Source organism: Dendropsophus ebraccatus, chromosome 3 (genome assembly GCF_027789765.1).
Source record: "Dendropsophus ebraccatus isolate aDenEbr1 chromosome 3, aDenEbr1.pat, whole genome shotgun sequence".
Lineage (NCBI taxonomy): Eukaryota > Metazoa > Chordata > Amphibia > Anura > Hylidae > Dendropsophus > Dendropsophus ebraccatus.
In genome coordinates, this window is record NC_091456.1 from 38,051,425 (window position 1) to 38,079,285 (window position 27,861).

General features: G+C 43.8%; 2 protein-coding genes across 4 annotated transcripts in view; one reads left to right on the forward strand and one right to left on the reverse strand.

Moving 5' to 3' along the window:
* Window positions 1–949: 949 nt before the first annotated feature.
* On the reverse strand, window positions 950–17,183 carry SF3A1 (splicing factor 3a subunit 1). Of its 2 annotated transcripts, none has more exons than XM_069961475.1 (16): window positions 17,028–17,183; window positions 13,454–13,569; window positions 13,149–13,350; window positions 11,137–11,394; window positions 9,130–9,204; window positions 8,451–8,601; window positions 7,295–7,488; window positions 6,881–6,998; window positions 6,606–6,791; window positions 5,776–5,897; window positions 5,189–5,482; window positions 3,536–3,746; window positions 3,216–3,370; window positions 3,016–3,117; window positions 2,851–2,922; window positions 950–1,456 (listed from the first exon to the last, which is right to left on the reverse strand). In XM_069961475.1, the coding sequence occupies exons 1-16, from the start codon at window positions 17,079–17,081 to the stop codon at window positions 1,355–1,357; spliced, it is 2,412 nt and encodes an 803-aa protein (XP_069817576.1). In that variant the 5' UTR covers window positions 17,082–17,183; the 3' UTR covers window positions 950–1,354. The 2 variants fall into 2 exon arrangements, with proteins under 2 accessions (XP_069817576.1, XP_069817575.1); XM_069961474.1 differs by having other exon boundaries at window positions 13,454–13,572.
* A 250-nt stretch (window positions 17,184–17,433) lies between these two features.
* CCDC157 (coiled-coil domain containing 157) overlaps window positions 17,434–27,861 on the forward strand; it is a 35,574-nt gene continuing 25,146 nt past the window's right edge. For both annotated transcript variants that reach the window (XM_069964131.1, XM_069964132.1), the window contains exons 1-5: window positions 17,434–17,598; window positions 20,537–20,788; window positions 23,527–23,689; window positions 25,011–25,647; window positions 26,492–26,569. In XM_069964131.1, coding sequence (XP_069820232.1) covers window positions 20,541–20,788; window positions 23,527–23,689; window positions 25,011–25,647; window positions 26,492–26,569 — 1,126 coding nt within the window. In that variant the 5' untranslated portion in view covers window positions 17,434–17,598; window positions 20,537–20,540. The remainder of the gene's footprint in view (window positions 17,599–20,536; window positions 20,789–23,526; window positions 23,690–25,010; window positions 25,648–26,491; window positions 26,570–27,861) is intronic.

The following is a 27,861-nucleotide window of genomic DNA, read 5'->3' on the forward strand; positions in this document are numbered from 1 at the left end:
AGAAACCAGCAGAATTACTTAAAGGGGGTGTTCCACCCAAAATAATTTTTGCATGAACTAATAGCCCACCCATAGCTTTAGATCTTTCTAAAATCAACTAATTATGGCTTCTGCACAATTTAGCAGCTTTCTAGGTAGACTAACCCCCTCTGGACACAAAATCATCTTAATTTAGTCCTCTCCGTTTCATTCCTTCCTCCTGGCCCCCCACCTTCTGTGGTGTCCTCCCTCTTTTCTGTGGGTCGGACTGTGGTGCTAAACCCGCCCACAGACCAATCCAGACCAGTTATGTCAGTGGTGGGCCTGGTTACCACTGCTAACCCAGCCCACGGCAGAGACGGAGGACAGCTGTCCCAGGTCTCTGGTGGGAAGGGGGACAGAGGAAGAGTGCCCAGACTGCCTGGCTTTCTTATCAATCACTCCTGCTCCCCCCCCACACACACAGTCCACACGCTCCAGCACCCCGGGGTCCTCTGTCTCTGAATCCGTGCAGTAGGTGTGCAGCTTGCCAGGAGATGTAGGTTCCCGGAGTGCGCCATTTTTATAAGAGTCCCTCCTAGAAAAGAACTATGAAAGGAGGCAGCTTGGAGCATGGGAAAGGTATGTAAAAACTCAAGGGAGGCTGGGTATTAAAACCAGGCCTCCATAGAGCTCCATTATAAGCTTGACTCTTTTTTTTTTCTAACACTGAGCGGGGAGAGGGCATGCTACAGCCCGTCTTCTCCTGGCTTGTTCTCCCGATCACTATGGGTCTGAACACTCAGACCAAGACAGATTAAAACTTTGACGTGTCTCTATGACAGAAACAAAAACAAACATCTTTTTGCTTTTTATGTCGCTATGACATGTCGAGTTTTTTTTTTTTTTAAACGACAGGTACACTTTAAAAATGAAAGATTTGACTGCAGCATTTTAGCAACATTAAAGAATGAATAATACATGAGAAGTGTTATCATTCCCAGAGACTTTATTAATACAAATGCTGCATATGAACCACACACATCTCTCAGTATACACACGCCAATCTTAAAGTGCACTGACTGCATCAGGTCATGCTCAGTAATGGCAATGATTCTCTAATATCTAACAAAACTATAATCATGTAGACCAGACGTGTCAAACTCAGGCCCTCCTACTGTTTTAAAACTACAATTCACATCATGCCTGGACAGCCAAAACTAAAGCTTTGGCTGTCCAGGCATGATGGGAATTGTAGTTTGGCAACAGCTGGAGGGCCTGAGTTTGACATCCCTGATGTAGACTAAATCTGTGTACTAGAAAGAAAAAGCACAGTCTGTGTGTTTGTGGGATAGAGAATGGACGATGGTCGAAATATAACCAAAACTATTGGATCTCATTTCTTTCGGCCTCCTCTTTCTTTCAAGGCCAGATGGATTGTCGCTCCATTCAGCATGTTGTAGTAAGCAAGGGAGTTTGAGTCCTTAATAAAGATACCCTGTAAAAGACCAAAGGAAACAAATAAGTAATCTGACTTGACCTATTCTATTTTAAGCATCTCAATAAAAACATTCAGAAGGAAAAAGTACACACAACCAAATCTGTTTCCCATGTCCAGCTAAATTTGCAAAACTTTTTTTTTTTTAGTTAAAGGGAAATGAAGACTCTAACCTTCTGTTATGTTTCCAGTGCGCACAGATCGCAGAGAATGAAGCTGTTCTTGCTTAATATTGATTAACTTTAATTGATATCTAAATAAGGTGGTTTGGTGCCCTGGGGACAGGACTACCACTCTCAGAGCACTAATCTACCCCTCATAAATAAAGATCCAGTGCCAGATACATATTCACAAGTAGGTGCAGGCTAGATCAATGGTCCCATCCCCAGTGCACCAAACCACCTAATTTACATATTGATTAAAAGGTAAGGTTGAGTGAAAACAGCTCTGAAACGACAGTAAAAATCTGCACATAGCTAATACAGGCATTTAGAGTCAGGGGTGTTGTGTAACTCTGCAGCTAATCACTGTAGGGACTCCAGAAGGAAGGTAGATTTATGCTAAATTCAAACATTGCAGTTTTTGCGCCAAAGCCAGAAGTGATTTCAAATGGGAAGGACAATATAAAGGGAGGACTTCTCATTCCAGTTGGATCCACTGGATTTCGGCACAAAAACTGCCATGTGTGAAACTAGCATTAGATCAGATTATACTAGGTTTTAAAAAAATAACCTGAAATGCCTGTGGATTTTTTTTGCAGAATTTTACTCCCTCCCCGAACAAAATTTACACACTGCACAATGCACTGCAGACCGATTTCTCCATGCATTTTGTGCATATTTCTTGTGTGGTTGGGCGATTTAACTAATCCATGTTTTTGCTTACTGTAAATGCTGACTAAATTTCCATGCAGAAAACTGTATAACAAACGTAGGGGTCAGTTACCCACAGCAATGGGAGAAGAGGAGCAGTGTATCAGGAGAAGTAGGCAAGTTTGCTAATTGAATATATTTGTATAGATATTTAACTTGACGAGCCGTACAAGTTAAAAATGTGTTAGTTGAGATGGGAATACCCTTTAAAGGGGTTGTCCAGGCTTGGAAAAGCATGGTCGCTTTCTTCCAGAACTACACCTCTCCTGTTTTCCGTCTGGTTGTGGGTTAGATCCACTGAAGCGTGGAGGGGAGGTGTGTGAGAGGTACCACGGGGATTTAATAGGTTAAGACATAATCCTATACTTAACAGGAAGTAAGCCGTACAGAAGTGATAAACCTCCTGTTGAAAAGCTCTGGACTGGTTGTCAGACTGGGTATAACATGACAGCTGCCATAATGAAAGGGTTCAATATGAACGGATGCAACTAATCTAGAACAAATGACACTTCTTGTACTTACATCATACTGAAGTTTCTGTTTCCCAGCTGGCATGCCAGTGGCCTCATGGATTTTAACCTTTATCACAGAGACCTAGAACACACAAAATAGAGGTGATTGAAAGGTGTCATTTTCTGAAGATGGCCACATGGCACAAAAGTTACAGCCTCGGTTTTAGTAGTTCACCTGATCAGAAAGAGGAAGAGTGAACGCCAACACTTGACCACTTAACTTCCATTCAGTCTTATCTTGCATGTTGGGAACCTGTACTTTGACTGTGACGGGACCCTGTAACAAAACAAAATAAATTATACACCACAGTCAACATTCTCCAAATATTAAACAGCTGAGTTATACAGCAGTGATGTAAAATAACTCCTATATACCTTGTTTCTGCGTAAGAATTCATCTTCGGGAATAAGTGAATCTTCACTCTTCATTTTTTTGGCAGATGGCTCATCTTCCATTGGTGGAGGAGGATGAGCCGGGGGCAGTGGTGCTGGTGCAGGTACAGGGGCAACAGGTGGGGCGGGAACAAATGCTGAAATTTAAAGAAACCTAATTAAAAGTTGGAAAAAGCAGTCGAATCCACTAGCAGCAAAGATTCGATAAAACATTGTTTATTCTTTAAAACTTCAATTAACAGGGAATATAAATTAGTGAAATTCTATTGAAAAAAAAATGACCTCAGACATGCCATACTCACCTGCCGGAACAATCATGTGTGGTTGTCTCTGCGCCATCATTGGGGGTGGATTTGGTGGCATTGGCACCACATTAATTCTAGGTGTGTGCAAAATTGGAGGCATGGGAGCAGCCAACACAGAACCTGGTGGAAGACGAACCACAGACGCCATTGGGGGCCTCTGCATTACGGGAACAGCAGATACCATAGTAGTACGTATAGGTGGTGGCATCTGAAAGACAGAATAATACCATTAACCTGTACCTACTTTCAGTATAATTCTTACAATATCATTTGTATTCAATTGTAGGTTTCATAAGAAGCAACCAGTAGGTATAAAAGCCATGAAGGACAGATTCATGCACACTGTGACACTCAAAGGGGAGAATTGTTTTTAACTGGTGTCAGAAAGTAATACAAATTTGAAAATTATTTTAATTTAAAAATATCAAGCCTTCCAGTACTTATTAGCTGCTGTATGTCCTGCAGAAAGTGGTGTTTTCCTTCTGTTTGACACAGTGCTCTCTCCTCCAGTGTGTATCAGGAATTGTCCAGAACAGGAGAGAATTCTTGACAGTTCCTGACAGAGGTGGCAGCAGAGAGCACTGTTAGAATGGAAAGAATACACCACTTCATGTATGGCATACAGCAGTGGTATAGTACTTTATTTGATAAGTAATTTAAAAATCTGAACTGATTTTATACCCCTTTAAAGTGACACTGTCACCCCCTTTTTGCCTTCTGACTTCTCTACACAGGAATTTAGCAGTTTTCATACCTCCTTTTATATCATACGTCATGGTGCTTGTTCAAGTAAAAAGCGATCTTTTTATAATTTTTAAATTAGGCTAGTTTGTTGTGCTCTTCTAGCGGTGTCTGCATTCTGCGGTTAGTATAGTAAGATATAGTGGTGGTGTTAGTAAACTGGGATACAGTCATGGTAAGGGGAAGAGTTTAGATGTTTAAAAATTGGATAGTACCTGGTAAAGGGATGGATTGAGCCCCCTGGTGAAATCCCCTCCGGAGCATAATGTTGTTTAGTTATGTTTTATAATAGATGGTAATGAACTAGACCGGGTATATTTAGCTAATGGAGACTGTATTGGGTAGGATGTGGATAATTAAAGGTTTTAACATGATTTTGTATTATGGAAAATTAATAAAGAAATTAAAAAACAAAAACAATTATCAACTGCAGATTGTGCTAAGTGGGCAGGGCTTCACAGCAACAGCGCCACTCAGCCCCGCCCACAGTGCCACAGTTGCCCCGTCCCTCGGTGATGTCATCGGCACATAAGCCCCGCCCCCTCGCCAACCATTGGAACAGGCTGGCCTAAAGGCCAATGTGTCTGAGGTCACGGAGAGGCAGTGCCAACAGTGGAGCTGTGGGCAGGGCTAAGTGGCACTGTTGCTGTGAAGCCCCACCCACTTAGCACAATCTGCAGTTGATAAAAGAACACTTTTTACTTGAACATGCACCTTAACGTATGATATAAAATAAGGTATGAAAATGGCTAAAATTTACCCTTTAAACCTGTGTAGAGGGTGAATTTAGCAGTTTTCATACCTTAGGGGTGACAGTGTCGCTTTAAGCACATGCAAACGTTAAAATCTTCTCCTAATCAAAGATGATATTTAGGGGTAAAAAGTCATTCTTACAGCTGGTGTACTTACCGATAATGGTCGTGACACGGGTGGGTTGACCTGTTGGTGAAGTGACACAGGTGGAAGTGGCCTTGGAGCAGAATTGATTGGTGGTGAAGGGCTAGGCATGGTAGGTGCAGAAGAAGGAGGTGGTGGTTGGTTGATTTCATTAGGCTTGCTAGGTCCAATCTTGTCCTTGCCATCCTCTTCTGGTACTAAGCCCTTAGCCTTATGGATAGCTTCAATCTGCTCCTGCAGAGTTATATTTGCCTGTGCTGCCTGTTGGGTACGAGCCATGCTGCCGGAATGCCCATCCCAAGTGACCTAAATAAAAAAAAAAGTTAAGATACTTCAGTAGCTAGTTGCATACAGTTATACCAGTATCTAGCTTTAACTCGGCAGAGTAATGTATTTTTTTTGTCTATACACCATTTTACGCTAAGTGGCAGCAGTAAGTGGCAACAGGGGCCTCTCTGCTGCTACCAACGTTCATCTCATGAACTGAAGGGCTGTCCAAGCCCTGGTACCAGCTCCCCTGCTCTGATCCAGCTTTGTCCCACAAAGGGTGCTGTTCCTACAGAGAAAACCATCTGCAGAAAAAAAAAAAAAACACATACCTTCTCCTCTGGTTTCTGGATCTCTTCCTCTCCAATCTTTTTACCAATAGCAGTTTCTTCAACACCGAAAATATCAGTACGGCGTTCAGCCAGCTGCTTCAAGCTGCTTTCAATATCCAATCCTGAAAACAGGAACAAAAAAAAATTGAGGACTAGGTTAACACATGGTATACATTGCAATTTATTTCTTTAAATTATGAGTCAGTGTGAAATCAATTCTGCGTTATGGGATACACAGACATGAAGTGAACCAAGCCTGTGAAAGAAAAATGTTTCCTATCACCTACTTTAACAATGTTATTTAATAAAGTAACAGGAGTAATAAGGCAGTCTCTAAGTAGTTCAGACTCCAAGGTCAACACGATTTAGGTGTGTTACCAATTAACCAATATTATTACTCCAAAATCTACACAAATTGTACACGTGAGGGTTTAGTTCCACTAGATTAAAGACTTTGGTAGCTCATCTAGTTCCCGTGATTGTGCCCCAACATCATTACAGATCTGTATTGAAGTTTAACTGAATGTGCGCACCTTAAGAACTTGGGATACTTTAGCATACATAAATTGGTGTAAACTACCCAAAGTAAGAAAACACTTCTCAACCTTCATTTTATCAAAACTGAAGACTAAGCTGCCATTGGTAGCTACACGCGATTTACACCTGTGTCTATTTTAAAGAGAAGTCAGGGCCATTAAATCTATGATAAAGACATTAGAAAAAAAAAGTATTCTATTATCTTTATTTTGGTATCAAATGAAGTACACTACTGAAATACCTTATTGGTCAAGTAAAGACTATGTTGTATAAATAGCATAAGTAAGACTTACCTGGGGCATATACTTCATCATCCCCTTGTTTCTCCCGAATGGAGCGATCTCTCTGCTCCAGCCAACGTGGATCCAAAAGGCCAATGCGCATGTGCTCCTGCATCTTGCTGGCTGGAATCTTCTCACCAGTGATGGGTGACACTAGATATTCATCTGGTGCAGGGGCCGGAGGCTGAGGCTTAGAAGCTAGAAGAACAAGAGAAAAATGTTTAAGTTAGACACAAAATATAAAAAGCATTCTGCCATGTATAAGCGACTGAGGAAGTAATATTTACCTTTGGGATCATAATCTTTACGAACAATGACTTGGTCTGGAGTTGGAGGTAAAGGCGGTGGCATTGGTGACTCTGGTGGAAGAGGAGCTTTTTGAGCATAATCTTCGTCATCGGAACCCTAAAAGAAAAACGGTATAGTCAGCACTGCAGAAAAACAAAGTAAGGGCTCCTTCATCTACAAACACCTTCAGCATTTGAAACCATTAAAATTATGTTTGGACGTGCTCTGATTTAGTCCTACAAGAGAAAACTATGGAATAAATGCTGTGAGTGAATCCTGTCCAAAATAATTCATACGTTCTTGTACATTGTTTAAGAAATAAAGCACAAAGAGTACAAGTTCTCCTGGCAAATGGGTCGAGTTACTTCACTAGTATAAACTTTAAACTTTGGCCAAAAAAAACAAAACCATACTTCATCCATATCCTGCACTTGAGTATCCTGATCCATCTGAGAAGATTCTTCATTCTTGCCATCCTTCACTTCTTCCTCGTCATCAGATTCCACCTCCATCTCCACTTCCTCGCTTTCTCCAAATTTCTCGTATCGTTCTTGAATCAAAATACGAGCACCCAATTCTTCAGGGGTTGTGGGAGGAGGAAAGTTACCTATAAAAAACACAATGGTCAAGATATTAAGGAAATTCTAAAATTTGGACTAATAACTACAGATTAAGCCATTATAATAAGGGCCCTATTTCACCGGACGATTATCGTTTTCATAAACGTTAACGATTAACGATCTCAAACGACCACTATTGCGAAAGACCTGAAAACGTTCACTCATTTCCATGGAACGATAAGCGTTACTTATGATCGTAATTGCGATCGTTTTTTCTTCGCTATTTCGCTCGTATCTATTGCGAACGACCGAACGATGTCTTATTCAATGCGAACATTTTGCGAACGAGCAACGATAAAAATAGGTCCAGGTCTTATAAAGCGATCAACGATTTCTCGTTCGGTCGTTAATCGTTAACTGCATTTCAACTGAACGATTATCGTTTAGATTCGAACGATTTAACGATAATCTGAACGATAATCGTCCGGTGGAATAGGGCCCTTAGTTTGGGGATAAGCCGTTTAAAAAAAATAAAGAGCATATACCTCTCTGTCGGTATGTTACCGATCCTCAGTCACTGTTTGCCTGGCTGGGTGGGCCTACAAACCAATGACCCCAGGACCTGGAAGTGTCCAAATAACGGGACGGATCAGTAAGATACAGTCAGAGACAAAGGAGGCAGAGAGGTAAGTGTACTTTATTATTTTCAAACGACCTATCCCCAGGCATATATTACAAAGGCTCCCGCCCAGAGTGCCCCTTAAACAGAAAGTTATGGAGAGCTTGGTAAGTTATTTAAAACTATGATAGTATATTCTAAAAAAAAAAAAAAAAAAAAAAAAAAATCAGCTCCTATTCTGCCATCTCCACATATTCAGCTACATAATGTAGCCGACATTGTCCCTGACTCTCAGATACCAGGCAGGAGCCTCTGCTTTCTGCAGTAAGTGAAAGATATTAAACTCCTGCTCTTCAGCTGAAAACAAAACATCTTTAGTTTACCACCTACCTTGCTCATTAGGTTGAAAATCAACAATTTCTACAACCACAAAATCGTGCCAGTCTATTTGAGCATAAGCCACACGCTCCCTCTCCTTCTCCTCCTCCTCTTTTTTTCTCTCTCGCTCCTGAAACTTTGCCCACTCTACACGGTAGCGAACCTGAAAATGTAAAATTGTAAAAAGAGATCATATCTGCAACCTAAAAAAAAGTTATTTAAAATCGCCTGTACTATGGATTTCTGCAAAAAAATTTTTATGACAGTGACACTTTAAGGAATACATTTAGTCACATGTCAGAAAGGGGTTAAATATATCCCCTCTTTAAATTTAATGTGTTTACAAGAACAAAATCATTTCAATGAGCATTTTATAAATTTAAAAAAAGAAAAAAAAAGGTAACAAAACTTATTGGGCCAGGCTGTCTAAGGACAAGAACCACACAACTTTCCTATAGCAATCGATCACAGCTCGGCTTCCATTTCTCAGATTGCACTGGAAAAATAAAAAAAAAGTGAGCTGTGACTGGTCACTATGGGCATACCTGACAGCTTTTGGCCTCAGTTAGATTAGTAAATCAGGGCCATTACACATTGAAACTGGAAACAATGAGTCCCTACAGCAGTTCATTTTTCAGCAAGTTATTGTAAAACTCAATTAAAAACCTAAGAAACTGGATTGTACACTTACCTGATCTAACACCTCAGTTGGGTTCTCAGCCTCTTTCTTCAGCTTGGCGAATAATCCCTTAGGAGGAATCAGGATCTGAAACAGACGAACGGGATCACTTACACAGTGCTATCCAGAGTCAAGAGAGATGAGCTCAGTCATCTTTATTAATAACTCAGTAATAAAGCCAGTCACTTGCAGAACAGCTATGTGACCCATGCTGGTAGCACCAGCTGCCTCTTGGGAGATACAGACAGGGAGAAAATGTAATACTGAAAATATTTGTACACTGGCAATAACGCCAAAAGATCAGCAGCCTCATTCATTTACCAAATGACAGGTCAAACCGTACCTCAAAAAAAAGCACTACATAATTAAACATGGGCAAACACTATGGCTGCAATACGATGCCCATATGCATTTACCAAGGGGCATGCATTGTTGGGGTATGGTTTCCTCTCGTGGAAACATGTTCTTAAAGGGGTATTCCAGCTATTTAAACTTTTTACTATAATGCTGGGACTCCACAGAAAATAACCATCCTATTGTTGCCTAACCACACTCCCGCAGGGTCAAGTTCCAGTGTCTTTGGGTCCCCCTCTAAATGCTCCCATGGTCACTTCCGAGATGGACTCATCTCAGCAGTGACAGCCCGCCAAGTCAGCACAGCGTCCAAGCTTAGAAGAACAACGCTGCAAGTTAGTTCCTGAAATTTCCTTCCCCTTACTGAAGCCAAATCCAGGAATGGATTTAAAACTAGGCGAAATCTCAAACTTTTCTTTATGACCTGATCTCTGTTTATAGTCTGTTCCTGGCTCTGGCTTTAAAAATCTGTCAGATAAATCTGTCTGTGTAAACACACTATGAGATCTTCCACAATCAACAGGGAGTGAGTGATATTACTGAAAACTGGAAGAATTTAGAAACCACAGTAGGTGGAGACCACATAAAGTTACAGAGCAGGGTTGCCCGCTGCTGAGGCCGTAGTGCATAAAAGGACTCAACTATTAAGACCAAACCTCATAAGACATTAAAAATTGGCATAAAAACTGTGTGGCGAGAACTGCATGGCTTATGTTTCTATGTTCAAGCAGCTGTAAGCACACCCAGCGCTAAGCATCAAATGGAGTGGTGTAAATCATGTTTGTCAATGGACTCTGAAGCAATGGAGCTTGTACTGTGGACATTACTTTCTATACGGCAAACTGATAGGAGAGTCTAGGATTAGAGAACAGAACACAACCTGCCTGACTGCATTATGCCAACTGTCCCAAATACTGGCCAAAGAGGTATGCTATAGCTGTACGCTACCAAGCAGGGCAGTTCATTATCAGCAACTAAAATCCACCAAGAGGACCATGCACTAGGATTACTGGGGCGACAGCTTGGGGCAGGCCAGTATAGGATCTTTTTTTCCCCCTACACAAATAATGCTCCATAATGGCATAATTGGGAGAGGTTGACGTGGAAGAACATGACTGGCCTGCATACAACCCCATCGAATACCTTTGGGATGAACTAGAACAGACATTGCGAGCTAGCACCTCTTGTCTATATCATGACCTTATAATTGCCTTTCTGCCCGCAGACACATTGCAACATCGTGTAGGAGGTCTCCCCAAAAGAGTAATTGCTGCTGATAAAATTGCAAAATAATAGGGGGGCACCAACTCCATATTAATGCCTGTAGAGTCTACATAAATTGAATGGCTACTCATATTGAATGTGTAGATGTCCCAATACATTTGTTTACACCGTGTGAATGAAGTTTCAAAAATACACATTTACCTAATATAATCAGTTGTTGAATCTGACCACTACAAAAAACTATTTCAGAAAAAGTTCTCTTTCCATGTGGTCTATTACAGCATGCAGAATTCATGTTTGGGGGGAGGGGGGAACTTATTTTAGGCAGAGTGAATAGGCACTCTGACTTGGCATAACAATACTTTACAGTCGTTGCCAAGCATTTGAATAGGCACAATAATATATAAATTATGACCATCTGCACATATGACACTAAAATACCTTGGTGTACTGCTCCACAAGCTTGGTAAAGTAATTAAAGAGACTATGCTGGGGTCGCAGGAAATCAAACTGGTAATTTCGCTGTTCCTTTTGCATCAGTTGTGTGAGAAACTGGCGACCATTTCGGGCGACAAACTGAGCTGTCAGTTTCACTACATCAAGATCAAAGGCCGATATGGAAGGTGGATCAGCAACAAACTCGTACTCTGGAGGAGGTTCCTTTGGAATAATGGTCTCTTGGACAACCTGGGCCTGGACCTGGCAAGAGATTAGATAGAAAAATAAACAAACTACACATTTATAAAGTGATATTGCCACCCCCCTTATGTGCAGTTCTCCACACCAACCACAAACTTTATTCATTCTCTATGGAGCCAACGTTAAGAGCCAAGTGCTGTACTCTGCTCTCTCCAACGGCTCCATAGATAATGAATAAAGGCTCGGGTCACATACCAACCCACGGCTGTATTCAAAACAAAGGTGCCGATCTGAAGATCGATGAGGAAGGGGTACGGAGGTTGGACCCCTGCGATCTCTTACAGAAGGTGCAAGAACAGATGCTGCAAAACCTAAATGTTAACAATAATGAGACTGTAGCATGGTGGCCCCTTCTAATAGCTGACTGGCAGGGTTTCAGAGGTTGGATCACTGCTGATCTATGATGGTCATTCCAGTCTTCCAATCTTTAAATGACGCCTATATACATAGCCAATAACCACACACTACAGCTAATGTTCAGGGCTCGGCAATGCAAAACTGATTAAATTCACAGGAGATGCCATAAGTATCTGGTAGACTGAGAGCTAAACTTTTGTATATTGACTATTCAGAAGAAACGGTGCACATGGCCCCTATTTCATAACACTTGCTTATTTCGGCAACTATCCATGGCCTTCAATGGAGAGCGCTGACAGCAGGCATGAGTGGCCCTATTACACGGAAAGATTATTGTGTGAAAAATTGTTAAATCGTTCGAATTTAATCACCAATCTTTCCTTGTATATGCAGGCAAAGATCAAACGAATAACATACATTTGTTCATGAGTGGTTGATCGCATCTTTTGAGCTGACCAAAAAATCATTGTTAATAGTTCACAAATCTTTTGGTCTATGTACACTGTGGGGGAGATTTATCAAACATGGTGTAAAGTCAAATTGGCTCAGATACCACTTTATATTCCTCACAGACTCTTTGGAAAATGAAAGGTGGAATCTGATTGGTTACTAGGGGCAACTGAGCCAGTTTCACTTTACACCATATTTGACGAATCTCTCCCGTTTGCTCGTAATTACGAACGTTCGTAGACTAGAGTATGCAGACAATCGTAACTAACGACTATCGTTTTGTGTATTATGCTGAATGATTTCAGGTCGTTTGTCTAATAGGACCCTATGTGTTCTATTTCTGGGCACTGTTAAAGGGGTACTCTGGGCTGGGGGGGGGTTGCCTATAGCCGGGGAGGAGCTGGATGAGGGCAATGACGTCCCCTTACCTCCCCGATTCCAGCAACATGTCCCGGATCGTACTGCTCCGTTCCGCGCTGCCCAGCCGCTTCCCGGTTTCTGCAGGGGCTTGAGACGTAACGTTTCAAGTCCGCTCAGCCAGTCAATGGCAGAGGCGAGATCCAGTCTCTGCCACTGACTGGCTGAGAGGACTTCAAACATCACGTCTCAAGCCCGCATCAGGGGACGTCATTGCCTTCATCTACCTCCTCCCCGGCCATAGGCAAAAAAGACCCCCAGCATGGAATACCCCTTTAAGTGCACTGGAATCAAAAAACTGGATCCTTATTCTCCTATTCAGAGGAAGGATTGTCATCCATCGGTCAACATCACATCTTGTGGCCATGCCATTAAAGTGTTTGGTCTAAATAACCTTTTTTGTTAACATTGCTACGTGGCCAAACTTTACTAACTAAACGGTAGCTTCCTTCTGCAATATGTCTATGATATATAACAAATCCTTCACAAGATACAGGGATGGTGACATCTCCCCAGCTGTGACGGCTTACCTTCTGTGGAAGTTGCTGTACAGACTGTTGTTGCTGCATAACCTTTGGAATGGCTGCAGACGGTTCCTGCGCTTTTCCCTCTTTGAATTCATTGACCTTGTGACGGTAGTAGGCATGGTAAGGATCGTTTGGGTTTAAAAAGTTAAATTTTGGATTGTTAATTTCATTCTGACGAATTCTGGCTTCAAACTCTGGACCATTTCTAAAGAAAGAAAATCCTACTATTACAAATTGTTATCACTGTCACAACTGCATTATGCAGCGAGACTGTAACTATAACAGGTCAGACATATACAACCACTCACCTTGCCACAAAGCTTGCAGTCTTGTCAACAATGTTTCGGACTTCTGGAGGAGGGTAGATAATTCCCACAATGGGCTTAGAGGGAACAACTTCTTCTTTCTTTTCCTCCTCCATCTGCTGCTGTGAAAAAAGTAAAATACAGTGAGTGCAAAGCATTCCCAAAAGTTGTACCACCACCTTTGCTGTCATGAGGAAAACTAGGTCTATACTGATAAATTATGTTAGATGCAACATACATTTAAATGTAGAAGTGTATCGCTTGAAAGATACAGGCTCACTAATCCTCATGCGCTGCCTTGTTTGATAACCTGTAGCCCTTGGTTAATGCCCCCCAGGCATCCACTATCTTGGGTCACCTATGCTCAGTTCAGTCTGTCCCAATAGTACTGCAAACTGGTTTTCACTTCACACGCAAGCAAGGGGCATTGTGAGAAAGTGTCTGCACTGATGCATAGCAACAGCAGGGCCACAGTTCAGAGGAGAAACCCGGAAGTGATGTGATACATAGGGTAGAAAAAGTGCAGGGGTGTAAGCTACTTTACTTAAAACAGCAGATTTGGTCTCCTTTGCATGTGGTACGCATCTGATTTTACCTTCATGATACAAACCCTTCAATAAAACAGCTAAGTCTAATTGTAGCAGGATGCTGAACCCTGACTATTAATTGACAGGGATGGGAAGAGGAGCGAAGAGGCGTCACAGTTGTCTAAACTTTAGGGATTTGGAAAAGACTGATACTTTGCAGAGGAAAGCACATCTTCATCCTGGAAGCACAGCTGGATATATGAAAGGTACCATGTGCCTCCTTATACTAACATGTTTAAAGGGGTTGGACACTTTATAGTAAAATTGCTCAGTGTACAGTATTAGTAAGTGTACTCACTGCACTTACTGACAGCAGCTCCCTGTGTACCTCAGAGCTAATATCAGACTTCCCTCCTCCAGGCTGGGCTGCCCTGTGGTGTTTTGGTCCATAAGATTGCTTACATGGAGGAGCATGTGACCAGGCCCGCCCCCCTGTGTCCACCACTGAGCCTGTATGTGTCTATGGAGGACACAGTGGACAAGGCATGGTCACATGCTCCTCCATGTCGGCCATTTTATGGACTGAAACAAAACAGAGCAGGGCAGCCCAGCCTGGAGAAGGGGAGTCTGATTTTAGCTCTATGAGGTACACAGGGAGCTGCTGTCAGTATATACAGTCAGCAACACTTCTGCCATGAGGCGGAATGAGCCTTCCGCCTCAGGCGGCAGATTTTGCGGTCCGGCAGGGGGGCAGCATTATGTCCCCCCTGCTGTCATTTTTGTTAAGTATCACTTAACAAAAATGACAGCGGCCGCTCACCTGTCCCGTCACCACATCCCGTCAGGTCCCGCAATGTCACCCTGCAGCTGTCACGGACCTCTAGGCTGTGGTGAGTGCCCGGGGTTGGTGGGGGACGCGCTGGGGTGATCACGCGACCCAATCACCCCACTCACTCACCACAGCCTGGAGGTCCGTGACAGCTGCAGGGTGATGTCGCGGGACCTGACGGGATGTGGAGACAGAGGAGAGCGCGGGCCGGCTGCGGCGTGGGACAGGTGAGTGGATGGCTGCGGGGGGGGGGGGGGGGGGGGGGGGTTGCTGATGCCGGCCATCACTCGGGGCGGCCGCATGAGGTTTGCCTCAGGCGGCAGAAACCCCAGAATCGGCCCTGCATACAGTGAGTACACTTACTAATACTTTGTACTGACCTATTTTACTATAAAGTGGCCAACCCCATTAACAATGTCAGCAGTTTGAAACATGAACTGGCCCTGATGTATTCCTTTTAAAGGAGAAGTCCGGTGAAAATTTTTATTAAAGTATTGGATTTCCCCTCCAAAAGTTATACAAATTCCCAATATACACTTATTATGGGAAATGCACATAAAGGGCTTTTTTCGCTGCACTTACTACTGCATCAAGGCTTCACTTCCTGGATAACATGGTGATGTCACTTCCTGGATAACATGGTAATGTCACTTCCTGAATAAAATCGTGATGTCACTTCCTGGATAACATTGGGAGTCGGGTCGTGACATCACCGAGCTGTGCGGGCTGTGGCTGCTGGAGAGGATGATGGCAGAGGGATGCTCAGTGTCCCTCCAGTGCCCTGTGTCCCTCAGTGTCCCCCTGCCATCATCCTCTCCAGCAGCCACAGCCCGCACAGCTCTGGGAGTCGGGTCATGACATCACCATTTTATCTAGGAAGTGACATCACCATGTTATCCGGGAAGTGACATCACTATGTTATCCAGGAAGTGAAGCCTTGATGCAGTATTAAGTGAAGGGAAAAAGCACTTTATAAGCATTTCCCGTAATAACTGTATATTGGTGATTTGTATAACTTTTGGGGGGGGCAACACAATACTTTAATAAAAAATTTCGCCGGACTTCCCCTTTAAAGCGAGTGTATCAGATCAACTAGTGTCTTTTTTTTCCCACTATCTGGCCTGACGTAGAGATCCTGGTGGTACGGTCAATTCTTTAAAATGCTGCTCAGTTCCCACGACCCACACCATTTTGTTTAAGTGCACCGTCCCACTTTATGCACTGGAAGCAGGCCCAGGCCCCCAGTGTAAGGATATCCCCTTCCCTTGGTGACGTGGCCCTGCTTGATTCTAATGGAGGTGCGTCACTGAGGGGAGGGAGTATCATTACACTGGGCACGGGAACCAAAAAAACCAAAAACCAAAAAAAAAAAAAAAAAACACACTACTTCAACTAGTACATTCAATTTAAAGTGACTGTACCACCAGGGCCAGGCTGAAGCACTGGAGGCGGCCGACCCACCCTTAGTGGGAAGAAACCCCAGCCCCTCCATGACGTGACTCCATTAGAATCAATGGAACCCTATCATAGAGGGGCTACGGTTTCCTCCCACTAAGGGTGGTCGGCCCGCCTCCAGTGCTTCAGCCTGGACCTGGTGGTACAGTCACTTTAAGCAAAATCCCTGTGTGTTATAACCTTATTTTTAAGAGCACTCCTCTAACAAAATGGAAGGAACATGGGAATATCTGGTTTTGCATCATTATTATCTATGATACAATTGTACAGTCTATAATGCTTTGTGTTCAACAGTCTACAAGCCAAGTCATACTAGGCTCCATTCACACCTTACGGTATGCCTTATGTTGGTCTACACAGCAGCATCAGGATTTTACATCTCCCATGATACACCTCAGACTTCCTGCATGTGAACACTTTAAATATATACTAGTTTTGGGGCAGATGCACAGTATGAGAACATGGTTGCACACGTGGACAAAATAGAATTGTGATTTTATCTATCATGTGTTTTATGGCCCCTAGTTTTTACACTGCAGTGATGACCCCAGTCCCACGGCAGCCCGGCCGGTCACCGGCTTCACTGGTGACGTCAGTAACGTTTCCTTTACGGCAGTTTAATGTTTACATATAAAATAAACAGAATACAGACATTCCACAGGACTAAAAGAACCTTGTCCACGTGAGCAGCCTGCAGGGCGCCAGAGCGGCTAGCTGCCCAGTAATAACACATACTAATACACCGGCACCTATATGTATGACGTACCTGTCCTCCCTCCGGCGCCTGAGGCGCCAGCAGCTGTACGGGTCCCGCCGGCATGTTGTCCGCCTTTCCCGGTACGCAGGCGGAAAACACAATCCTAGGACAGCAAAATGGCGGCAGCGCAGGCTCGATAGGAGTTCGCAGCTGCAAAGGACTAGGCGGAAGCAACGGAACGTACCACTACGGGGCAGGGGGGTAGTGGAAACAACCTCGTCTTTATTAACACGTAACCACATCGGTAATGTCCGTGTACCAGAGTATGCGTCTAGGTTCAGTAACCCAATTTACATGATTATAGATACAAGGGCGACAGCAAAAATAGAACATCACCACATTTGCAAATGGTACAGTCCAACGTGCTGCCAAATGTACGCACGCACGACTTGTGTCGTCAGACGTACGGTGCGTCGTTGTCATAGCGACGAATAAGGTTTACGGATGGAGTACATCTTCGCCACCAACTGTCGTGCGGGAAAGTTGTGACAATCCTTCAGAGTCGCGACATGGAATCCACTAGCCAGGGCCGGTGACTGTGTACCGTGCGGTCTCCTGCCTCTTACACTGCGGGGGAGAAGTAAGTCGGATGGTTGCCCTGCGACTACAAGCAGTATATTGCACAATGGTCTCCGTGTGTTTGTGGCATTTGTCAGTATTTCATGACTTCTATTTTTAAAGGGGTTGTTCACCAAAAAAAGTTTTCTTTCAGATCAACTGGTGATAGACAGTTCCAGAGATTAGTAATTTACTTCTATTAAAAAATGTCTTCCAGTACTTATCAACTGCTGTATGTCCTGCAGGAAGTGGCAATTGTCCGTTTGGAGAGCAGGAGAGATTTTCTATGGGGATTTGCTGCTGCTCTGGACAGTTCCTGACATGGACAGAGGTGGCAGCAGAGAGCACTGTGTCAGATTGGAGAGAATACACTTCTTCCTGCAGGACATACAGCAGCTGATAAGTACTGGAAGTCTGGATATTTTTTAATAGAAGAAAATTACAAATCTCTGTCACCAATTTATTTAAAAGAAAAAAAAAATGGTTAACAACCCTTTTAATTGGCCTATAATATGATATAATTTTATGGTATGGATTATTCCTATAGGCTTCCCTCACACAACGATTTATGAAGGTGATATTCACAGCAATGCAGTTTACTTCCATTTTGTTCCTATTTAGACGATACATGTGTATGAAGGCAGCAATCGAAAAATCATTCGTGTGTTGTTTTAAGCTGATCATAGAATCTTTACTGATCATTCACTAAATGTACACATCATTTATTCTTTTGCTGGGGTTAGATGGCGTAAATGATCATAGTTAGTAATGACTAGCGTTCTGTGTGTTAGGGTGCCTTTACACAGATTTATCTGACAGATTATTACAGCCAAAGCCAGGAACAGACTATAAACAGAGAACGGTTTATAAAGGAAAGACTGAGATTTCGCCTCTTTTCAAATCTAATCCTGGCTTTGGCTTCAAAAATTTGTTAGATAAATCCCTCTGTGTAAATGCACCATAATGGTGAATGATGTCAGGTTGTTCTAACAAGCTCTAGTTAGCAATCATTTATCGTTAAAAATCACTTTGTCTAATAGGACTCTTAGAGGTTGTACCCCCGTGTTTTTCCCCATCTGCATTGGAGCACATTTAGAGTCTCAGTGCAGCGGATTCTTCCCAGCAAATGACCTGACACACCCCATTAGATGGCATTTGGATCCATTGGGCACTGCTGGCGTCTGTCGTGTGACTGACCCCTCACAGCGTAAATTACATGTTTCTGCTCCTATAGTGAAATATAAAAAAAGAAATACACAGCATGATGTGAACACAGCTGCTACAGGGAAAGTGACACCTACTAAGCACACATTACCACAGGCAGCTTTACATAGCCCACTATACATACATATGGCATGGCTGTGACATTAAAGGGAACCAATCATCCCAATTGGGCTGATATGGTTCCCTGGAGCAATGTATAAAGCTCCTGCAGCAGCCGCGGCACATACGTCATTTTTCCCCGGTAATAAGCTCCTGCTGCAGCCACGGCCGGTACGTGCCACGGCTGCTGCAGGAGCTTTATAAATTGATCCAGGGAACCATATCAGCCCAATTGGGATGATTGGTTTCCTTTAAGAAGTGCTGTGAGAGCCCTCCTTTTCGCTCTCAGCTATCTGGCAATAGCAGTGCACTTAGGCCTTATTTACACGTTCAGTAAAGTTGTCTGTAATTGCAGATCCGTAATCCCGGTTCAACTTAGAGCACATTGATTTATATTGGGCTATTCACACAGTCCGTGTTGATTTTCATTCTAGGGCTTTGTTCACACAATACGTATGAGACCGGCCATTCTGTGACCCGACCCGGCCAGGTCACGGAACGGCCGGATTCTGCCCGGATCATCCCAGCCGGTACTTTAGTACCGGCCAGATGATCTTTCCGGCCGCAGGGTTCTGATGTGGGCGCATCAGCGTGCGCCCGCATCAGAACCTCCCACAGCACACAATGAAGCGAGCGGCTGGAGGCCGTACTTTTACGTAGTGTGAACATAGCGTTAATCTATTTAATAAAAAAAGGACACATCCTAGTGCGGATTGTGATTGCGGTAATAGAAATCTATGGAATCCATATTTGTCATGGACGTCACAGATGTGACATCCATGACATGCGCAAAAATGATCAAGTCTATGCAAACAAGTACTGTTCACATTTTATGGAAAAAGATGCAATTACGAATGCAAATATGGATGATTTTCTACGGACGGAGAAAAAAATAGCCTGAGGTTTTGCAGCCCTGAAAAATCACTGAACGTCTTAATGAGGCCTTAGCAGTAAAGCCCATAGAAAATCAGACTACTACTCTCATTTTCAAAGGGGACTCGGTAGATTTGAGCTGAAATCTGATGACTGGTGATTAACAGCTGTCTGCCTATACACAGTATATAAGGCAGCGTGACTATATGACGCTGCACCTCTGCTACAATGCCTAGTTACCAGGGCGTCAGGAACAAGAATTTAAGGATATATATATATATCTAAGAGGTCAGTTGGATCAACCTAATGAATGCACAAAAAGTGAAAAACATTTTATACTTTTGCAACGTCGGATAATTTTTCTAGTATACCAAATAAAGATCACATCTGAGCTGTGTTCTTGGCTATAGACTATATTCGGCTTTAGGCAGATATAATCTCATCTTCTCATGAGACACTTGTGATGGAATAGGTAGATGAAGAACATAAGGGTGTGTTCAGATGAGGCAGATTTGTTGCAGATGTTCAGTGTAGATTCCTCACCAATACTGCCCAATAGATTTTACAGTACAATTCTAGGGCAATGCTTTTTAAAGACCCATTCATAAAAATGGATTTTTTTTACACATACAGCAGATTTTACAGTCCATAGTTATCATATATTTTCCATGATTTATTCTGATGGACTTCATGCCCATAGAAGAAACATAAAAGGATTGTGGACCCATATTGTGTTATATCTTACGTATCTGATCTCATTCCAGAACCATGACGTGCCTGTTGGGAGATCGTACCTGTATGGAAAGTCTAAGAAAGGACATTACTGATCTCCAGGGTATTCTGATCGATGTTTTCTCCAGAGTTGGAGCTGTACGGTTCCCATCTTGGAAATTCCCTGATAAGATATCATGTGATCTGGACCTGGTGCAGTTGTTGGATAGATACGATTATGTAGAGGACGACTCAGACTATACGCAGCTTTCACACATGGTTTTATTGGAGCTTGTCATTGACAGGTATGGCAGATCCTCCATTACATATCAGAGAATGACTTGAATTCTTCAGCGTTCTGTATGTTAATGTGTAGTTCTTAGTGTACTAGATCTGTGTGATAGCTACACCTAATACACATAAGCATTGTTGACATTACTCATGTAAACTACAGCTCATTCATCATTCACTTAAAGGGGTAGTGCACCAATTTTTTTTTTCTTTCAAATCAACTGCTGCCATGAAGTGCCAGAGATTTGTAATTTACTTCTATTAAAAAATCTCAAGCCTTCCAGTACTTATCAGCTGCTGTATGCCCAGCAGGAAGCGGTATTATTTCCAGTCTGGAGAGCAGGAGAGGTTTTCTATGGGGATTTGCTCCTTCTCTGGACAGTTCCTGACATGGACAGAGGAAGCAACAGAGAGCACTGTGTCAGACAGGAAAGAAAACACCACTTCCTGCTGGACACACAGCAGCTGATAAGTACTGGAAGGCTTGAGATTTTTTAATAGAAGTAAATTACAAATCTCTGGCACTTCATGGCAGCAGTTGATTTAAAAGAAAAATTTTTTTGGTGCACTACCCCTTTAAGAACTATTTAATTACTAGAAGCTCCTTAACAGCACCCAGGTTTATCGGATGTCTAATCTCTCAATTATTCACAATGCCTGTCTGCTAATCACAGGAGAGAATGGCTTATGGAGTCTTGTGTTTCCTACAACTTCCAAGACAAAGTGAGAACTAGATACACTTTCCTTTAAGGCGCTGGATTGCTACAGGCGATTGGAAAAAAAATTATTTATTACAAAAATAAACTATGTCACTAAGTAGTGCAGCACTTGGCTGTTCCCCTGGCCAGTCCCCTAGATATATGAATGCAGTTGCGGCAGGTGTGCTTGTTTGCTTCTGTATTTAAACTTCCCTAGTAAGGAAGAATGGGGGCCTCTGGGCCTCTGTTCTAGTGATTAGTGGGGTCCCAGTGGTCAGACATTAAAGTGGTGGTGTCACGAAGCAAAGAAAGTATAATCGGAGGTGTACCACATACATATATGTAAAGGAGAACAAATGTGCTCTTTTAGTAAAGTAGCCTACATCTCTTTTATTTCTCTTCCCCATGGATCTTATATACTCCCTGATTTTCCTCTCTGAACTGGGACCTGAAGTGCAGACACTTTCCCACAACCCCCTCGCTTGTATGTAAAATGAAAACCAACTGCCAGTACTAATGGGACAGATTAGGTGACTGCGATTGAAGTGAGCACGAATGACCCAACCTAGTGGAAGCCTGGCGGGCCTTAAAGGGGTCATCCAGTGCCACAAAAACGTGGCCACTTTCTTTCAGAGACAACACGACTCTTGTCTCCATTTAGGTGCGGTTTGCAATTAAGCTCCAATCACTTCAAGCGACTCTGTACCCACAATCTGACCCCCCCCCCCCCCCCAAACCACTTGTACCTTCGGATAGCTGCTTTTAAACCAAGATCTGTCCTGGGGTCCGTTCGGCAGGTGATGCAGTTATTGTCCTAAAAACAACTTTTAAACTTGCAGCCTGTGCCAAACAGGAGTATCTGTGCCCTAACTTTGCACCACCCCTCCGTCCCTCCTCCCCACCCTCTCCATCACGAGGAATGCTATTGGAACATTTTCTCCATGCTGAACGCTGCACAGCTGCTTAACAATCCAGCCCATGTGCCGGCTGACGCAGGTGGGGAATAGGAGGCAATCTGCCTGGAGCATTCCTAATGATGAAGAGGGTGGGGAGGAGGGACAGAGGGATGGTGCAAAGTTAGGGCACAGATACTCCCGTTTGGCACTGGGCTTCAAGTTTAAAAGTTGTTTTTAGGACAATTACTGCATCACCTGCCGAACGGACCCCAGGACAGATCTTGGATTAAAATCAGCTAAAATCTCATGAACAAAGAAAAAACTCAGCTCACCATAGGTGGTTTGTTGTGTGATGGTGGACGTTCAGGCAGGAGCAAGTGGAGTAGTAGCGGGCCGCACCCGGTAATAATAGTAAGAAGGAGGAGAAGATCCACAGCGTCCAAAAAAAGTTTTGTTGTCTTTATTATGAGGCATATAAAAAGTTACAAAAGATAAAAACGTAGGCCTACATGTTTCGGGGAAACACACCCCCTTGATCACGGCAATGATCAAGGGGGTGCCGTGATCAAGGGGGTGTGTTTCCCCGAAACATGTAAGCCTACGTTTTTATCTTTTGTAACTTTTTATATGCCTCATAATAAAGACAACAAAACTTTTTTTGGACACTGTGGATCTTCTCCTCCTTCTTATTAAAATCAGCTATCCGAAGGTGCAAGGGGTTTGGGGGGGTCAATTTGTGGGTACAGAGTCGATTTAAATGGAACTGAGCAACAAAACCCCACCCAAGCTGGAGACAAGAGTGGGGCTGTCTCTGAAAGAAAGTGGCCATGTTTTTGTAGCGCTGGATAACCCCTTTAACTAAAGGCAACAGGTTGTCAAACATTGCAGGCACACTGTGGATTAGTGAGTCTATATCTCTCAAATTATACCTTTTAAGAAATTCTTGTACATTGGAAATATGTTTCATTTAACATAATGCATCACTATAGACCTAGTTTTCATCATGACGCAACCCCTTTAAGAATAGGTAATACATTTTACATTATGTGACAGCCTTCTTGAATGTGTTTGGTACTTTGGGTATAGAGTTTGTGTAACTCCATAGCAGCTTGTAACTTATAGTAGCATTGCTTGATAACAAAGCGTTTCTATGTCCAGGCTGTTGCTGCTTCTTCAGAGCTTTGAATTATATACAGAATCAATAAGCAGTGATGGCAGCTTTATACCACCACGGGATCCTGGACCCTCAATGTCGATTGGACTGACTGTCCGGAAATATTGGAGCAACTTGCTGAAGTTGGGGACACTTTACCGTAAAGGAGTAAGTAAAACCATCATGAGATTATGTTAATGAAGGAGATCATGGCCAGTCTACACCAGTCTCTGGGGGACATTTACTAAAGGGAACCTGTCACCGCGGACACAGGCACAGAGCCTGCCCGACCCCCCGGTACAGCCCCCGGATACTTATCCTTTTTGGCGAGTCCCGCTCCTGAAGCCGGTACCGGGACGAAGATATCAGCGCCCGAAGCTGTGTGCGCGCTGCAGAGATGAGTCCGATGCCCACAGAGAATGACGGCTACTTTCATTCTCTATGGGCATCGGACTCCTCTCAGGTAATTTGCTTACATCGCGCGCACGGCTTCGGCTGATGATATCTTCGTCCCGGGACCGGCTCCAGGAGCGGGACTCGCCGGAAAGGGTAAGTATCCAGGGGCTGCACCAGGGGGGGGGGGGGGGGGGGTCCTGGGTCGGGCTTTCTCTGTGCCCACGTCCCCGGTGACAGGTTCTCTTTAAGAGCGGCGTACTTTGCATGCCTCCTACCGCCTTGCCATTTTCCTCTGTACCAACCCATCAGGCAAGCAAAGCTTACCCCTTACACCACCAAAAAGGCCAAAATCTGCTCCTTCTCTATGGCGGACTCCAGCGGCACGTATTTATAAATGTACCCCTCTGTTTTTATAATTTTTTTTTTTCCTTACTTCACTGTCTTATATATTGTGCACTGAGGGATAAACTCTTTTACCCTTAAGCCCCTATTACACGGGTTGACTATGAGGAGCAAATGGGTGATGTCAGTGCTCGCTTTCTCCTCGTTCCCCGCTCGCTGCCAGCGCTAACACACGCGGCGGCAGCGAGTGGGTGAGTACGGGGGGCGTAGGGAGCGGCCCGAGTGATCGCTAGATCTTCCGGGCAGCCCATAGCAGATAGCAGTGGTCTGCTGCCACCGCTCCTATTCCACGGGGCCACAGCAGCATATTGCAGCTTTATTAGTCGTTTGTCTTTCAACATGTTGAAAGACAAACAACGGCAACGATCAGCCAACATCGTTCATGTCGGCTGATCGTTGGCTTCTATTACACAAGACAATTATTGGCCATAATCGTCTCGTGTAATAGGACCCTGAAGATCTTGTGGTAATCTGAAAATCTTAAGTTCGTTGTTTTCCCCATACATTGGATTTATTGTTCTTTCAGTTACGGATCTATGGTTTGTATATTTAATTGTTGGAATTCTTATCGGCCTGGGCTGCATAGATTGAATGTTTTGTCATTTTACTATTTATATATACTTTTCAGTGTTCGATATGATGCCATTAGTATGTATTCTGTTAACAATTCTTTGATACCTTACATCTCCAGAAATCTTCTTCACCTGAAAATGTAATTAAAATAATGGAGCCAAAGACCCCAAAAGAACGTTCCTGTCCATCCTCACGCAGGGCTCAGTCAGTCCTATCGTGCACAGAAAGCCGCCATCTTACTTTTGCTCCACAAGAATCAAATCTTTACATTGCAAAGGACACGTGCACCGTTGGCTCACAGACATTAGAGTCCGCTCTTGTTCCTTGTGATGCATGTGCCATCGCTCAGAGTAGTCTTAAAGAAGTTAGTGATACTATTGTAAGTGTGTGCAAAAGTCAGAACTTGCCATCCTCTCTTATAAAAATTCAAGAAGTATTGCCACCGGAAGGAATCATGTCTCCTTCAGAAATGAGGTACTTGGCCAGCGAAGAAAGCAAGGATCTAGTTCGTATCAGTAAACATCTTACTGAGCTCACGCAGCTTATCCAGCCTCTGAGAAATCAGTGTGAGGCTGCAAAGGTAGAGAATCAGAGGCTACAACAAAACATAGAGGACTACAAGAACCAGCTAAAGTTACAGAGAGATGAGCTGCAGCGACAAGTCATTGAGCATGAGAATAAGCTACAAGAGAAAGGACAACAGAACCAGAGTGTGGTGGACAGGCTGGAGAGGGACAAAGATGAGCTGAGAAAAGGTAAATCATATCATACAGCGACATTTGTTACACAGGTAGGTAGACATACATGTAGGCCGGGTTCACGCTACGTGAAATACTCGGCCGGGTCACAGAACGATCGGTGTTAGGGAAGATCATTTAGATCTTCATATGTGCTGAATTGGGATTTGGGCGCATCCGTGTGCGCCCGCATCCCAATTCACCATTGAACACAATGGAGAGTGCGGCCGGAACCACACTCTCCATTGTATGACCTGTCAGGTTTGTGCGGCCGCAATTCAATGAATAGCAGCCACACAAAATTGACATGTTAGTTTTTTTGTGCGTCTGCTAGTGAACCCGGCCAGAGTGTAAACTAGGGGGGACATGTATCATCCGGCGTACGGATGATTTTCGGCGGAAAGTGACGATTTGCGTATTATTTTATTCGCAAATGGCCGATTTGCAAATAAAATATTCGCAAATCGGCACTTTCTGCCAAGTACGCCGGGGGGTGGGGAGGGGGTGTGAAGGGGGCGGAAAAAGATACGCCGAAAACCTACTCCAGTCCTCAGCTGGCGTAGGTTTTCGGCCGAGCGCACGGGATTTATGTAGAGGCAGTCCGCCTCTACATAAATCCCCGTAGCATTGAAGATGCAGGGACATTTTTAAGTCCGGCGTAAAAAACGTCGGACTTAATAAATGTCCCCCTATGTGTATACACTTTAGTCAGGATTCCATAGATGGCAGCACAATGTAAGTTTCCTTATAATCACGGCCATTGTTGCAAATAGACAACAACGGCTGCGATTAATAGGAAACTTACGTTGTGGGAACATAGCCGTAGTTTGTATGCATTAATAAATGTTCACGCTTTATTTAGGATCTGCAGTTCTAGAAGAAAGAGTTTCCATCTTGAAAGAAGAGTTAAAGCTACAGCACTGTACTATACGAGATCTGGGTAAGAAGTATGTGAATGTATGTTAATACATAAAATGGACTATTTACTGTAGCATAATATACATAAGCAGTTGCTCACATTGTTATACTTATTCCTCCCCTTCTTCATCCCCTATTGTTTACTTCTTTTAAAGGGATACTGTCAAAAGAAAAACTACCCAATCTCAGGATGTTGTTCTATATAGTTCTAGAGATGGGCAGTAAGGGTAATATTCCACCACCAGGGCCCGATCAACTATGTAAATGAGCGCTGATCTGCTAGATTGGAGCTTGTTTACTGGGCCTATTCCACGGCCCGACAATCGTTTAGCGAGGGCTGCAGGGACATTGTTACCGATGTCCTTGCAGCCCTTGTTTCATACTTTACCTGTCTAGGCTGCAGGTCTTCTCCTTCTCCCAGTCCCACGCCGTAACAGCTTCGGAGCGGCCTGTCTGAACTGACAGACCGCTCAGCCAATCACTGGCCGGGAGAAGGAGACCTGCAGCTTGGACAGGTAAAGTATGATGTTTTTGAAATCATCGGTTGCCGGCCACGCCCGTTATTCCACATAGCGATGCGCAGGTGACGACCGATGATTTTAGGTTTGAACCTAAATGAACGATCAGCCGATGGCACGATCATCAGCTGATTGTTCTTTCTATTCCACGGAGCGATAATCGGTCGAATCGAGCCGATTATCGCTCCGTGGAATAGGCCCCTAAGTTGCTAAGCACAAGGTTTATATGTGTGTTTTTTTTTATAATATTAAAGGGAACCTGTCACCCCCCCGTGCCGGGGTGACAGGTTCCCGACCCCCCGTTAGAGACCCCTATACTTACCTCATCGCGCCGGGTCCCGCTTCTGAAGATGGTCGGGTCCCGGAGATCTCAGCCGCTGCAGCCCGGCGTGCGCTGAGAGATGAGTCCAACGCTCATAGAGAATGACAGGAGAGTCCAGCGCTCCGTCATTCTCTATGAGCGTTGGACTCATCTCTCAGTGTGCGCGCCGGGCTGCAGCGGCTGAGATCTCCGGGACCCGACCATCTTCAGAAGCGGGACCCGGCGCGATGAGGTAAGTATAGGGGTCTCTAACGGGGGGTCGGGAACCTGTCACCCCGGCACGGGGGGTGACAGGTTCCCTTTAAGCTTTCCTGTATCAGAATGAGGTCTCACTAATCTGGAGCAGTGGAGCAGTCCAATGTATTTATATACCTGTTACATCTCTCTCCCGCCTCCACCTGTATGTAACAGTTTATTAATAAGGATAAATCTATCGGGCTGGGTTTGATAATGAGTGCTAAATTAAGTTGAGGA